This window comes from Marmota marmota, unplaced genomic scaffold (assembly GCF_001458135.2).
Source record: "Marmota marmota marmota unplaced genomic scaffold, marMar, whole genome shotgun sequence".
Taxonomy (NCBI): domain Eukaryota; kingdom Metazoa; phylum Chordata; class Mammalia; order Rodentia; family Sciuridae; genus Marmota; species Marmota marmota.
This window is the reverse complement of record NW_026000222.1, coordinates 15,972,010-15,986,881: the sequence shown is the minus strand read 5'-3', so window position 1 is coordinate 15,986,881 and position 14,872 is coordinate 15,972,010. Positions and strand designations below refer to the sequence as shown.

Here is a 14,872-nt window from a genome sequence, read left to right as displayed (position 1 = left end):
ATATTTTATTAAGTTGCATCTGACTATGCGAAGTTTTCCCTGCCTGTAGTCCCAGCTACTAAGGCTTCAAGGCCCCTCTGGGCCTATTTTTTAAATTAAAAAAAAAAAAATGTTTTTTCAGTGCTGGTATCCAAATCAGGACCTTGCATGTGCTAGGCAAGCAGTCTACCACTGAGCTACATTCCCAGCCCCTATTTTTTTTTGCTTTTGAAATAAAACTGCATACCTGCAGGCTCAGCTACAAAGGGCAGGCCACCTATCAGTTACCCTCAGTTGGACAGGAGGCTGGAGCAGTTTATCCAGTTCCTCCCCTGCATGCTGGCAGGTGGCCCAGCAGAGGTGTCAGGAGGGCCCCCTAGGGTAGCAGGAATGGGGCCTCCTCTCCCCCCACAGCCAGGAGCCTGATCCTGCTATAATCCCTAGCAATTCCAATTTCCCTGGGGATTCCAGTCCAGCCAGATGGGGGTTGGGCTCCCCCAGGAGAGAGCAAGGGGAGGGGCACCTCTCCTGGTCTGAACACCATTATTACAGTCCCCTTGCCAGAGATAAAAGGCACAAGACTGCCTGGGGGATTAATCATTAGCTTCCCGCCTGACCAGTCACCAGGGCAGCTGGGAAATGGAAGTCCATCAGAGAAGCAATCTACAATGAGGAAACCTGGAGTTTGTAATGCGCTGAGGGATGTATGCCAGTTGGCACCTGGTGGGAAGGTCTGTTATCTTTCTGGAGCGATCTCAAGGGCACCTGTAGGGCCTCTGGATCACAAGTCTTTTTCCTATTGGTGCCTGAAATTCCCAAGATCTCAGCTCCTGGGTTTTGTTTTTTTCCTATTCCCTGGTTGAGAAGCTAAGGAAAGCAGCACCTTCCCACCTCATTGACAGAGTTGCATACAAGCTCAAGGGGGTTCACAGGTCCCCCAGAAGCCCATCCACAGATAGCAGATTAAGTACCCAGGAACAAGTAGTTCCAAGGCTTTCATAGCTTGGAAAAAAGCAAGTCAGCGCCCAACACGCTCTTTAAAATGCAAATGACCCTAGAGGGTCAAATGACTAACTCTCCTGTGTGAAAGGTTTTCCCCATTGAGAACAGAAATAGCCCACTAGGCTTTCCCTGTGGGGGTAGGGGAAAGGACAGCCTGGGGCAGGGGAGGCTTCCTGGGGACATTGGATTTTTACCTAAAACTGGGAAGGAAAGGTATTGGGCAAGGAGTGCTGAGCACACTCAGAAAAAGATTATGAATTCAGTGTTATCAAGGTCTCCATTTTATGGAAGAGGAAACATGGGCTGGGGGAGATTGAAGTGTCTTAAGCCATCCAGATAGTGGCAGCATTGCAATTTGAACACTGGGCTATTCTAAGATCAATACCCTGAGAGCATAGCTCAATGTCACCAGCACAGGCTCACCACACTGACCATTTGATCCCCATAGCGAGGTGTTCTGTTTAATAGAAGAGGGGACAGAGGCAATTACCTGTGTTGCCCAGTCACACTGGGCCCACCCCCACATGGAACCCCTCTGTATTCCCTCAGTCTGAATGGCCAGGGGGTAGCTACCCTTCCAGGAGCTTGGAGAAGGACTTGCCGAGAAGTCTAAAGAGCACATCAGGCCTGACTGTCTTCACTGCCCCTAATTGTTTTCTAAAATCCTTTTTATTGAATTATCCTAGCGTAATGGAAGAATCAGGGAGAGTCACCACAGAGTTACAAGGCCAGGTCTTGCTGGGTAGAAGAAAGCAAAGTCCCAAAGGCTCCCTGGGTCCAGTGATGGTATGAAATATGTATTTTTACATAACTGGGAGGAAAAAAAATAAACGGACAAGGCTGCCCCATGGGGGAAACGCCTCTTTCTGTATTTCCATTATCCTGTTTAATGCACCGTCCAGCAGGAGCCTCAGTGGGAAAGGAAATACCGGAGCCTTTTTCCTCTGAGCCTCCTGGTGGGTTAAGAGGCAGAGGGAGCCAAGATGCAGAAATCCAAAATTTTGGGTGTGTGTTTGGAAACTCATTAAACTGAAGGGGTCAGCTTGGGGGGGAGGGGCTGCCAGGAAACTGTTTTGGTTTGAGACAACACCTCTCCTCTGCAGAGGAGAAAGTACTCCTTGTGGGTGGGCTCAGATTCACCTTCAGCTCTTGCGAAATACTCAACATGGCCTTCCCCATGAGGGAGGCAAATGCGGTTGGGCCTTTCAACAGTACAATGTCCACACCAAACATTTATTGAACGGTTGCTGCTACATGCCAAGTACCCTGTTTAGTGATTGTTTTTCCATTAGCCAGAGTCAATTCATTTATGCAGATGAGAACACTGACTTGCTCAAGGTCACACAGCTATGGAGTGGCAGAAACATACTGCTTCATGGTTCTGACTGTGCTTGGATGAAGGCAAGGGAGATGTCCTTGTCAGCAGAGCCAAATTGCGCAGATAGTGGCCAGCCACAGGCAGACAGGGAAACTATGTGATCTAAGTTTTGCCTGTCTATTCTGTTTTTGATCCTAAGATTACTTTACCAGGGACAGAATTCTCTAGAGAAGGTGATGGTGGCTGTGGTATTAAGATCCCAAATCTGCCGATCAGGAGATCATGGGTTCTGGTCTTGATTTTTCTTCTTTCTTTCTTTATTTTTTTGGGCAGGTGGTGGGGGAGGTCTTGCTATGTTGCTGAGCTGGCCTCGTACTCAGGATCCTCCAGTCTCAGGCTCCCAAATTGCTGGGATTACAGGCATATGCCAATGTACTGGCTGCTCTTGGCTTTCACATTGACTTATTATGTGACATTGAATGAATTATGTGACAATAACAAGTTTGAGTGATCTCTTAAGGGTCTCTTCCAGGTCAGCATTTAAAAAAAAAATGCAGATTGAAAGCTGCAGCTCCAACTGGGAGGGATACTGTCTGGGGCCACATGAGGTGAAGATGGTGGAGAAAGGGCCCTGGGGTCAGTGGGAGGTGTGTTTCAATCCTGTACCAGCTCCGACTAGCCTCAGCCTATTCATTCCTCAATTACACTTCTATTGAATGGGAATAGTAACACAGCTCTTAGGTGTTTTGTTTTTGTTTTGCAGTGCTGGAGATTTAATCTAGGAGTTTATGCATGACAGTATTATGATGACAAGTATTGTCACATCTCTAGCCCTTTAATGGTTTCCAGATGAAATTAAAGGAGATGGTCAATGTCAAGTATTTGGCACAGAGCCTGCAAGTAACTTCAAGACCCTGCACCTACTGTTTCTATTATTGCCCCTTACATCTTTGGCTCAGAAACTTGATCGTATTAGTTGTATGGGTGTCTCACAACACCGTATGGAAGCATTTGTGATCATTATTCCAAGGCTTGAAGAGACGGTTCTGACCCAGTGGGTCAATTTGCTGATTCACTAACCTATAGAGAACTGCAGTTAAGAGTGGATTTTGCTGGGAGAGGTGGTGTATGAAATCACAGCTACTCCAGAGGCCAAGGAAGGAAGATGGCAAGTTGGAAGCCAGCCTGTGCAATTTAGTGAACTCCTGTCTCAAATTAAAATTTAAAAACTGGGGATGTAGCTCAGTGGTACAGGGCCCTTGGGTTCAATCTCCAGTACCAAGAGGGGGAAAAATTATAAAAAGAACTAGAAGCTGGTGCGATGGCTTATGCGTGTAATCCTTGGAGACTGGAGAGGTTGAGGCAGGAGTACTGAAAGTTCGAGAACAGCTTTAGTAATTTAGTGAAACTACCTCACAATAAAAATAAAAAGTTTTGGGGATGTAGCTCAGTGGTAAAGTGGCCCTGAGTTCAACCACAGTACCAAAAAAAGTGCGGGGAGCCATTGGGTCAAGAGCTCAGTGGTAGAATGCCTCTGGGTTCAATCCCCAGTATTGCAGAAGCTAACCAACCAACCAACCAACAAACCTAAAAGCTGGGCGTGGTGGCTCATGCCTGTAATCTCAGTGACTGAGGAGGCTGAGGCAGAGGATAGCAAGTTCGAGGGCTGCATGGGCAATCTGGTAAAATAAAACAAAAATAGCTGGGGATGTAGCTCAGTAGTAGAACACCCCAGGTTCAATCCCCAGTACCCCAAAGAAAAAGAGAGAGAAGAAAAAAGGAACCAGATACCAGATAAAGGGTAAAGTGTAAAGCCCTTTCTCATCCCAGGTCTTAGAGTAGGTCACCCTCGGTGCTGGGATTCGAACACCATGGAATAAGAACTCACAGACTCTACCTTCTACAGACCAGTGTGTCTACAGGTCCGCGCTAAGCTGGGAGGCGGGGCTGGGGGCGGGTCGTCCGCCCTTTCCGCGGAGGAAGCTGAAGGCTCCACTGCTCATTGGCTGAAACCGGCAGGTGCGTCCTCAGCCAATCAGCGGCACCGGGGGTGGTGCCTTCGGGCTCACCTGGCGGCTGCTGCGCTGCCCAGCTCAGTGGCTTCGGGAGCCTCCATAGCACCTGTGAGTTCGCTGAAATCCAGCTAGCCTCTAGCTTGGCCCATCCCGGCCTGACCCGACCGCGCCCGGCCCCCGCCTTCGCTCGGCACCCACACCGCCCGCCATGGGCCCTCTGTGCCGCAGCCTCTCTGCGCTCCTGCTGCTGCTGCAGGTAAGTTGAGTACCCTGACTAGGGGGAATACCTTCCGGCCCCATGATCCGCGCTGAGCCCGGAGCCCTTTCCTCTCTCCTGCGGTCCTAGTTTCCCTCTTCCAAGGAAGTTTGGGTCCAAAGGGCCAGAACGGCTTGGAAGCTGCGCGGAGCTCTGGATTCCGCCGAGATATGACTGGGAGAGGGATGAGGGAGAGCGGGACTTTTCCCGCCCCCTCCTGCCAATACCCTGGTGGGGGGCGCGCCAAGCTGCAAACTCTGGGTACTTACTCCGGGTTGGCCGCTGAATGAATTTGGGGCGGGCTTTGGGGGTGTGAAACAGGATGGAGGTCGGGTTGTGGACAAGGGGAGTCACGGTGCAAGAAAAGGGGGGTCAGATAAAGAAAGGAGCATTAGTAGAAATAAAGGCACCTTCCATGTAAAGAAAGGATGGTAAATAGGAACCAGGGCCCTTTGGGATAAGAAAGAGGGCCAAAGTTGTCAGAGCGCCCTAGGTATGAGGAAGTAGAATCGAGAGCGCTCCCGGTCTAAGGAAAGTAGGGTCGGTAAGAATAAAGACATCTCCAATGAGATAAAAAAAAAAAAAAAGAAGAAGAAGACGAGAAAGAAAGGTGGCTAGATTGTCAGGAGATGACCCAGTGTCCTCCTCTCCCAGGAGTTCGTGGGGGCTTAGCTGCGGGTTTCGGGATAGGAGAGGATGACGTCGGTGCCTGCCCCGGGGTGGGGGTGCCTCCCACAATCCCTATGCCGGGAGCCAGGGAGAGGCAGCGGGGTTGTTGGTTTCGGTGTGGGCGGGAGGGAACCCCCCAAGTCACTCGGGTTCGGTTCCTTTTGTTCACTCCAGGTTTCACTATGGCTCTGCCAGGAGCCGGAGTCCTGCCTTCCCGGCTTTAGCGCTGAGAGCTACACGTTCACTGTGCCTCGGCGGCACCTGGAGAGAGGCCGCATCCTGGGCAGAGGTGAGAGCGCACTGCAGGTGTCCCTGGGCTGAGTAAGGAGGGGTAAGGAAGGTGCCTAGAAATTGCACTTCCACACCTCTAGGGTGGAGTGGACAACCCTCTCCCGACTTTCTCAAACACCCCCTTGGAATTTACACAAATGCATGGGTCTAAAGTTTTATCGAGGTTGAGGACTGTGGTTGAGCCCTGTCTAGTTAACTTTATAGGGCTGGAGATGGGCGGGAGCATTTAGAGGACATTAGTATTTCTCATATCCCTGGCCACTGGAGACAGTCTTATCATTTCAGATTGCAAAAACCGTCTGGGTGGGACCGTGGGACAGAAGTATTACCGTTTTATAGATGAGCAAATTGAGGCTCAGAGGATGACTCCGCTTGCCTAGAGTCATCTGAACAGGAATCTGAATCAGGATCTGATTCCCAGGCACCATTATGCACCATCTAGGGGATGACTGAAGAGCCACCTGTGGCTGTGGCTTTTGTTAATAGACATGAAAACATTTTGATACAGGTACTATTTACCTAAAGAATAATGATTCCCTTTTTTTTTTTTTTTTTAAATAAAAGCACAGTAGCTCTGACTCAGGGGACGGAAATGCATACAAACACCCAATATATTTCAGGACTTATCACTGTGATAATCTAGTGTTTGCTTCTTTCCACTTCACTGTTGGGCAGGCCTGGAAGCAAGGGAAAAGGCTGGTTTCCCTCTGGTTTCACTAATTCCCAGGTGCTTACTTTGTATCAAAAGCACATTCTCTTCCCTCATGATTATTGTTGATTGGGCAGTAATAATAGTAAAAGAAACACTTTTAAAAGAGAAATTTCCCATAGTTCCTCCTGGAGGGAATACTTCTACTGTGTTTATTCTTATAGTCTTTGGCCATGTGAAAAATTTACAGCAATCATGCTGTTGTCTTAAATTTTGGAATTTGTTCAAACTGTGCATGGTGTGTTTTACAGAGAAACTGCAGTTTGATTGAATAGCCATATTTGCTTTTCTGAGACCCATCTGTGTCTGGAGCTTTCTGTATGATGGTCAGTGATGACTCATTCACTCTCTACTTGATGTTCTGCCTTGGCTGCCCAAGGAGTAAACTGAGATGTAGGGACAGGGACACTCCAGCCCTGTCTTCTGAATTGCACATTCTAGCAGGTTCCTGAGTATCCCAGGATCCCTTTAGATGCACTGTTGGACATGGGCAGTGAGAGGTGAAAGGGTGTGGGTGGCCTGGGGTGTTTGGATGAGTGTTAATGGGCAGTGAAAACTGGCTTCTGGGAGGAGGCAGTCTTGACCCAGCCTTGTAGATTAGGAGAGGGGTTAGAAATGAGAGGCAGGTGTATGTGTGAGCACATGTATGAGGTGTGCTGATTGCTTTGTATTCCCATGCCAGTTCCTTTGGTAGTGCTTAGGGAGGGTTAGTCTGTTTTTGTCCTATCCCTGGGAATTGAATCCAGGGGTGCTCTATTACTGAGCTATATTCCCGGTCCCTTTTCTTTTTTTATTTTGAGATAGGGTATTGCTAAGTTGTTGAGGCTGGTCTTGAACTTGTGATCTGCTTGCCTCAGTCTCCTGAGTAGCTGGGATTGTATGCTCCTCTGCACCCAGCTACTACTAGTCTTAGGAGAGTGGAAACCATTCTATTTTGCAAGTGAGGAAACAGGTGAAGACCAATTTAATCTGCTGAAGGATCCACAGTTGGTCTTTCTCTCCCTCTTTCCCTTTCTCTTTTTCAATGAGAGAGAGAGATTTGAAAGATGAACAAATAAGAAGAAAGGTATTAAAGTATTTGGGTGATTAGTGTCCATTGTGAAGTAGACTAAGGACTGAGGTGTTGATGCCCCCCACCCCGAAGCAAGTGGTGATGACAGAGATGGTGCAATTAGGTGAGAGGTGGGGGGTGACCTGGGGCTGGTGGTTTGGTAGAAACACATTCCACAAGCTTCTTGTGTGGCTGGTTCCTGGTCCTTTTGTGACTGCAGTCCCCACCCCACTCCACAGTTTTCCTGACTTTTAACTTTTTTTGCCATTCTATACTGTAGGATCTCTTTGTAGCAGTTGAATGTATGATTGCTCCAGGACAGAAGTCCTTCTGTAAAATCACGCATTTGACTTCAGGAACCGGCTTTGTGATTTCAAGATGTGGTCAGAATTGAGGATGGTGGCCTTGCTGTCTTTAGACAGTCCAGGGAAATAAAGAGACAGAATGTTGGCACCAGGTTTAGACATGGGCTTCGTGAAGAATTTGCTGCCCAGGGATTTCAAATAAGGAACCCATGGCTGAAGTGTCACAATAGGGTTTTGACTGAACTGAGGGGACTTCTGTATGGTTCGCTGGGGTCATTCTTGTACCCTATGTGATTAGCTCCATAATTGAAGTCTTGTGTTAATTCCTTTGTTTTTTTTTTTTTTTTTTCTCTGTGGAGAATGTTTAAAAAAAAAAAACCTCAACTATAAACTGATTCTTTAGAGTTGCTAATTATTTTCCTTTTTCTTAGGACAAACTGGTTTGAGAGACTCAGGATATTAGACAGTTTGGGATCTCAGAGCTATTAGCCTAGTACACAGTTTTAAGTCGACGTGGGGTGGAATAAAAACCTGGCAGGCTTTTCGATTGATGGTTTTCTTTTGTTTTCTCTAGTTTTGGACAAACAGTGCCCATATTTTGGATTTGAGTGAGCTTTAGCTGCTTGATAGATTGATCTAGTTTACAGGTACCCATCTGTGTGGGTTAAACAGATCCATTTCCCCTCTTTTCTGAAAGACGTGCTGAAAGCTGGTACAAACAACAGCAGGTCCCTTCATTAAAGTGGACTTTGAAAAAGCAAACATGGAAACCTGCTTTGGGATCATTTCATCAGACACCCACTTCTCCACCCCTCAAACTCCTACATGTAACTTCCCCAATTTGTCATGACTGTGACAAGGACTGATACAGAGTTACAGGGAAAGGAGACCAGTGGGCCTCCCGCCCTTCCCTTTGTGTCTCCAAAGGAGTGGAGGCGGAGAAGTCCCAGATCCTGCAGGGCCATTTAAGGAAGGCTGACTTGCAGCTCCCCACCCCACCCCCTTCTCTGCCAGGTGCTTATGGAAATCCCTGTCTGTCCTCCCGGGCTTTTTATTGGGTTGGGCAAGATTTTTCTTCCGAAATGCTCACCTTGGTGTCTGTTACACAGTCCCTTCCAAGTATAGCCCCAGATAAACCAGAGCCTATGAAGCAATCAGCTCCCCATCTCTTAACAGCTGCCAAAACCCTAAAATCCCCTAGAGGCACCTGTCACAGTCCAGGTTTGGCCTTTAGGGGTGTCCACTGTGTCTCACTTCCATCCCCTTTCAGGGCAGGAGGATGAGAATGAAGTTAGGATAGTCCAGTGAGCAAGATCCAGATTTGAATTTCAGCTACTAGCTATGTGAGTTCAGATGTCACTTCTGTGAAATTCAATTTCCTCATCTATAAATTCATTCTTTTTTTTTTTTTTTCCTTTTTCATGGTACTAGGTCATGAACCCAGGGTCTCATGCATGCTAGGCAAGCACTCTACCACTGATCTATATCTCCAGCTCTTAATTCATATTTGATGAATAATTAGTTGTCACTAGCTGGGATGTGGGTATCTGAGTGTCCACATTTATTCCTTTAGTTGACAAATGTGAATGCCTATTTTATGCCAGCATTAGGTAGAGCTTGGGGTTACAGTAATGAATAAAGCAGGTAAGACTGACCGTAAATACAGGTGAGAATGAATGTAAAGAAAAAACATATAGCAACATGGCAGCTAATAATTTCTTAAGGACATAGAAGGCACTCAGGTAATGTTTTGAGCAAATGAACGGATGAATGAATAAGTACTCACTACCTTGGCTTATGCTTTTCCTCTCAATCTCTACTCTGTGGCTTCAGATCAGCCCTGGAGCTTGCTTGTAGGTGGGCAGGGAGGAATTGATCTGTTGGAATTCTTAAATGTGCTGTGAGGGCTGCTTGCCCAGTCAGTCAGTCACTTGCCCTGAGTGTGTCCCTGGGGAGCTGTGCACCCAGTGCTTCCCTCTGAAAGCTGTGGAGGCCAGATAAGGGAGACCTCCAATCTGAATCCAGAAATGGAAGGGCAGTGAGTCATTTTTAAGTGTTTTTTCATCTTTGATTAATTAAAAAGAAATCACTGGTCTCCCCATCCCTGTTCATCTCTCTTTCTCTCTTTTTTGTAAGTTACTTTTTTCTATACTGCAGCTTATGTTAGTTTTGATGTTTCTGCACTTTTCCTTTTCCTTTCTCTCATCTACTTCTAACCCTCCGCATCTCCCCAAGGTCCATAAGGCATCTTCCCCAAATTTAGAAGATTCTTGAGGTAATGCGTCTTACCAGGTGAGGGGCATTGATTGGCTAAGACACTCCTCTCTAAGCCTTAGTGCCCTCATCTGTACAGTGGGAATACTCTTACCCATGCCCTACGGTGGTGTGTCAAGTGCTCTATGAATATTAAATATGAGAGAGTCTCTGGAGTGCCGGGTGCTGTCTGAATTTGAGACTCTCCCATGTTTTATATCCTTGGTTCAAAAGTTCTCCTGAGCTCCCTCTTGCCCAGCAAACCAGCCAAACCAGTTTCCTCACTCTTCTGCTTCTGTGTTAAGCAAACACTGCTCTGCAAACAGTGACCAGAGTGCCTTTGTTGGGAAAGGAAATTGTGTGGCAGTTTTCTTATTTGCCACTGTGCAATGTGCTTGGGCTGGAGTGGGTTTCCCATGAGTTAGGAAGGTTGAATTGGGGTGAGAAGAGGGGATAAGGAGTCTCTGGTAGTGGGGAAGTTAGAATGGCCTTGAATCTGTCAGCTTCTGCTTTATTTATTTATTTATTTTCTTTTGGACTGGGATTGAGCTCAGGGTAACTTAACCACTGTGCCACATCTCCAGCCCTTTTAATTTATTTTGAGACAGGGTCTTGCTAAATTGCCGAGGCTGACTTTGAACACATGAAACTCCTACCTCAACCTCCCGAGCTGCTGGGATTATAAGTGTGCACCCTGTGTCTGGTTTTACTTGAGTTTTAAAAGTGTTTCATAGTACTCATGCTTAAAGATACCTGTCTGTTTTCCCATTGCCAAACATGCTCTGTCCTAGCCCCTGAGACCATAGTTTGCTCCTGTGGGTAAGCATCCAGTGACTTGAGACACCTGCAAATGCTGATTTGCCCTCCTGCAAATTCACTGAGCCATAGTCTCTCTGGGAAGTGGAAATGTGGGGAGGGTCGGGTCTGGACTTGGCATTTTTAAAAGCTCTCTAGGTGCCTGTGACTATTCATTGCCTTGGACAGTCTTAGGGCATAGGTCAGAGATGTTTGATGAATAATTACCTGGTGCCACCCAGGGTGTGGGCACTTGGTTGTCTAGTCTGAGGCCAAGGATCTCAAGGCACCTTCAATCAAGGAGGGAGAGAGTTGACCTTGCCATGGATGCTCTGGGTACCAAGTGGATGGGCTAAGAATGGGGGACTCACAGAAGCAGTCAGTGCACCAAAATTTAGAAACAACCCCTTAGGGAGATTCCATAAAAATCTCTACTTAAAGGGACCCTTCAGTGGTCATTTCAATATACTCTGAGAATGCTGCAGGTAGGAAAATGTTCAGAGGATGGTGGGAGTGGTCAGTTTCACCTGCTGAGACTTGATGAGTAAGAGGGTGTTGGCCAGACACAGAAAGAGAAAGGGATTCTAGGAAAAGGAAGTGGGCTGCCTAATGGCGTGTCCTGGAGTCCGGAGCTAGAGCTGTGCCTTCCTGGACAAGAAGAAGCTGAGGATGAGTGCAGAACTTATTAAGATCTTGCCAACTTGACAGTGTAGTTAATCCTCATAATGGTCCAAGGCAGGAACTGTCCTTATTCTCTACTCATAGATCCTTATGCACTTTGTTGTTTGTGTTTTGAGAAATGATCTCACTGAGTTGCAAAGGCAGGCTTTGAACTTAGAATCCTTCTCTTGCCTTGGTCATTTACCTCTTGACCTTCACTTGAAATAAATGCTAGGTGAACAATACTTGTCTTCCTTTTTCTCTCTTTTCAACTTTCGGGGAGTCCCAGAAAATCTACCAAAATTTGCATTCAGGACTGGGGAAGTAGAGACAAACCCTTGTTCTATCTGGGACTTGCTCTAGGTTCTTAGCCAGGAAGAGGATACCCCTCCCAAAAGAAGGAGAAGATGCCCATTCCCCTGTGAGTTCAGATATTACTATTAGGATGTCATGAGGCCTCCCTGCCAGGGTTGACTCTGTTCCCCATGAGCGAGATCATAAACGGTGGCAGGCACAGGACCTCGAGGGATAATTGGCCATGTCCTAGATAATAATTAGCTGGCTTTGCAATTGGGAGAGCTTGTAATAAGCCTAAAGCTTTTCAAATTTATTTCACCAGGGCAAGTTCAAGACCGAGAACATCTGTTTCTGTGGTTTGGCATTCAAACACACGTAGATATCTTCTCTGTTCCCAAAGGAGATGGTCATAGCAGCCTCTTTCTCCTCTCTCTGCTTCCCGGGTCCCTCTCCTCCCCCAACACAATCTATTCTCCACTCATCAGTCAGAGTGATGGTTTTAAAAATGACCGTTAGAGCTCATTATGGTGGCGCACATCTGTAATCCCAGCCTGAATTCCTAGTGACTTGGGAGGCTGAGGCAGAAAGATCACAAGTTTGAGGCCAGTCTCAGCAATTTAGTGAATCCCTGTCTCAAAATAAAAAAAAAACAAGAAGGACTGGGAAATAGCTCAGTGATAAAGTGCCCCAGGTTCAATTGCTCATGATTTTACACAGAATAGAAATCCTGTCTTTGATTTTTGTGTCTTCTGCAATCTCCCTCCACCCCTAGCCTGGCTCCTTCTCTTTTCCCATCTCCTGCAAACATATTTTGTCCAGCCCCTTTGCTTACGGGCTGTACCTGGCTACATGTCTACTCAGCACCTTTGCACTGGTTATTACCTGTTTGTGATATCTGCACAGCTTACTCACTGTGTCCTGCTACACTCTGCCCCCGCATTCAGTGAGGCCTTTCTTTCACCCCTTTTTTGAGATAGTAACCTCTGCCCCAGCTTTCTTTTCTCCTCCTTTGTTTCGTTTTTCTCTAGCACTTTTCACCATCTAACATATTGTGTGTATTTTGTCTCCTCCCTCTAAAATGTAAGCTCTGGGAAGCCAGGGATTTTTATGGTGTAACAGTGCCTGGTACATAATAGGTGCTCAGTAAGTATCTGTTGAATGAATTAATAAGAGTTTCAGAATGTATACTCATGTCTATACATAGTGATCTTCTGTTTTTAGATGACATTTCCCTGTGGTTGGTTTCTTTTTGTTTTGTTTAAGATGGGCTTTTTTATTGAAAGCCAAGGAAAAGCACATGAGCACGTGGGGAAGAAGGGATGCTCTCAGGGCATGGGCTTCTGTATGGCACTCCCCAGTGTCTCCAAGCCCTGCACACCCGGGTGTAACCTTACCTAATTGTCGTGTCACAAAACAGCTTGCAGTCTGGAGTCTAAAGGTCAGATGAGCCATTTCTACCCCACACTTTTGGGTGTAAGGAAGCACCAGATCAAAATCTCAACAGACACCTGATCCTGCCAGGCCACTTGTTCACTTTCCTGTTGTCAGGCAACACCTTCCTTGAACAAGGCTTCCAGGTATATCCAGAACCTTCCACCTGCTCTCTCCTGTAGCCTGCAGCCCATTAATTGTTCAAGACCTGGTCTACTTCTAATTCTTGGCAGTGCGGAGGAGCCTGGAAGGTCCTTGGTAAGAGATCTAAAAACTCAAAAAGACAAAAATTTAAGGCTAACTTAATGAGAGAGTAGTCAGGATAAAAATCTCCCAGCTCCAAAACCCACCCGCAGGATATTCATTGAGAGGAAGCTGTAGGGCAAATTTCTAAATTCTTTCGTAAGATATGTCACTTTCTGGAAGATAATTGCCTAATGGGTAGAGTCGCCAGAGTTAGCAAATAAAAATATAAGATACTCAGTTACTTTTGAATTTCAAATAAGCAGTGGCCAAGTTTTAGTATAAGTAATATAAGTATATCCCATGCTGGGCATAGTGGTGAACACCTGTAGTCCCAGTGACTGGGGAAGCTGAGTCAGGAGAGTTGCAAGTTCAAGGTCAGCTTTGGCAATTTAGTGAGACCTGTCTCAAAAGGGAAAAAAAAAAGACCTGTGGATGTAGCTCAGTGGTAAAGTACCCCTGGGTTCAGTCCCCAGTACCGCACCCTCACTCTCCCCCCCACAAAATAGTACATCCTCCATGATATTTAAGGCATGCTTAACCAGAAAAAGACTTGTCTTGGGGCCAGGAGTTTAGCTCAGTGGCAGCATAGTAGAATAGAATGCTCCAGGAAGTATGAGGCCCAGGTTTCAATTGCCTTCAGCAGCAGGGGAAAAAAAAAGTGCTAGATCTCTGCTGCTTACAATCAGAAATGTATTGACTAGTACTTATGTGTTGTTCTTCATGTCTCATGACAGCCCCATGAGAACTGACAGTTGTAGACAGCATGGGTCACGCAACCAGTAAGTGGGTCTGTGGTTAGTCAGGTGAAGAGATGGATGATTTCTGCTCTGAAGATCTCAGAGGGAGAGAAGTTCCTCCAAATGACAGGGGCATTTGCTTGTCTATTCCTAGAACAAATTGACCTTGAGCACTGTCCTGTACTGTGCTAGGCATTGGGGATCCAGAAAGGTCCAAGCAGATAAGAAGCCCTGCTGGAACATCACTTCCAATTAAGACGACAAGAGGAGACAGACAGATGGTGATCTATGGAAGGAAAAATATTACAGGAGGAAGGATGATCAAGGCTATGTGTGGGTGGGGTGAAGAGGTTTAGGGGAACCTCATCCCTAAGAGGAATGGTGTTGTGTAAAGACCTAAAGAAGTGAGGTGCTCAGTCAATGTTAGAATTAGACTCAGTCTTATAGGAACTGACACTCCCACATTTTCCCAGTCCATCTTGGTAGCATTTGCTAGAGGAACAATCCTGAGGCTAATTGCTACCACATCTTCTTTAAAGGGTATCAGATTCAAACCAGGATTTAACGCTCTTTTCAAGCCACCCCGCCCCTTGGCGTGTTGCCCAAGAGGAATGTGGCTCTCCTCTAGTTTTCTGATGCTTCTCATGGCAGTGGGATGAGGTGGTCCATCGAGACCTCTTGGGCAGAGATTGTCTTCTTCCCTGTACTTATCTACCAACATCTGGGGACCTGCTTCTTAGGAAGAAGCCAGTATGAGCACTCTGAAAGACTGCAGACTTCCTCCCCCACAAATTCCTCGCCACAATTGTGTAGGAGTGTTTGAAAAGGGAACAAGATGACCAACTTGTTCGTGGGAAA

General features: G+C 46.6%; 1 protein-coding gene across 1 annotated transcript in view; it reads left to right on the top strand.

Moving 5' to 3' along the window:
• The first annotated feature begins 4,383 nt into the window (after positions 1-4,383).
• Cdh1 (cadherin 1) overlaps positions 4,384-14,872 on the top strand; it is a 70,454-nt gene continuing 59,965 nt past the window's right edge. The window contains exons 1-2 of the mRNA XM_048792419.1: positions 4,384-4,570; positions 5,414-5,528. Coding sequence (XP_048648376.1) covers positions 4,523-4,570; positions 5,414-5,528 — 163 coding nt within the window. The 5' untranslated portion in view covers positions 4,384-4,522. The remainder of the gene's footprint in view (positions 4,571-5,413; positions 5,529-14,872) is intronic.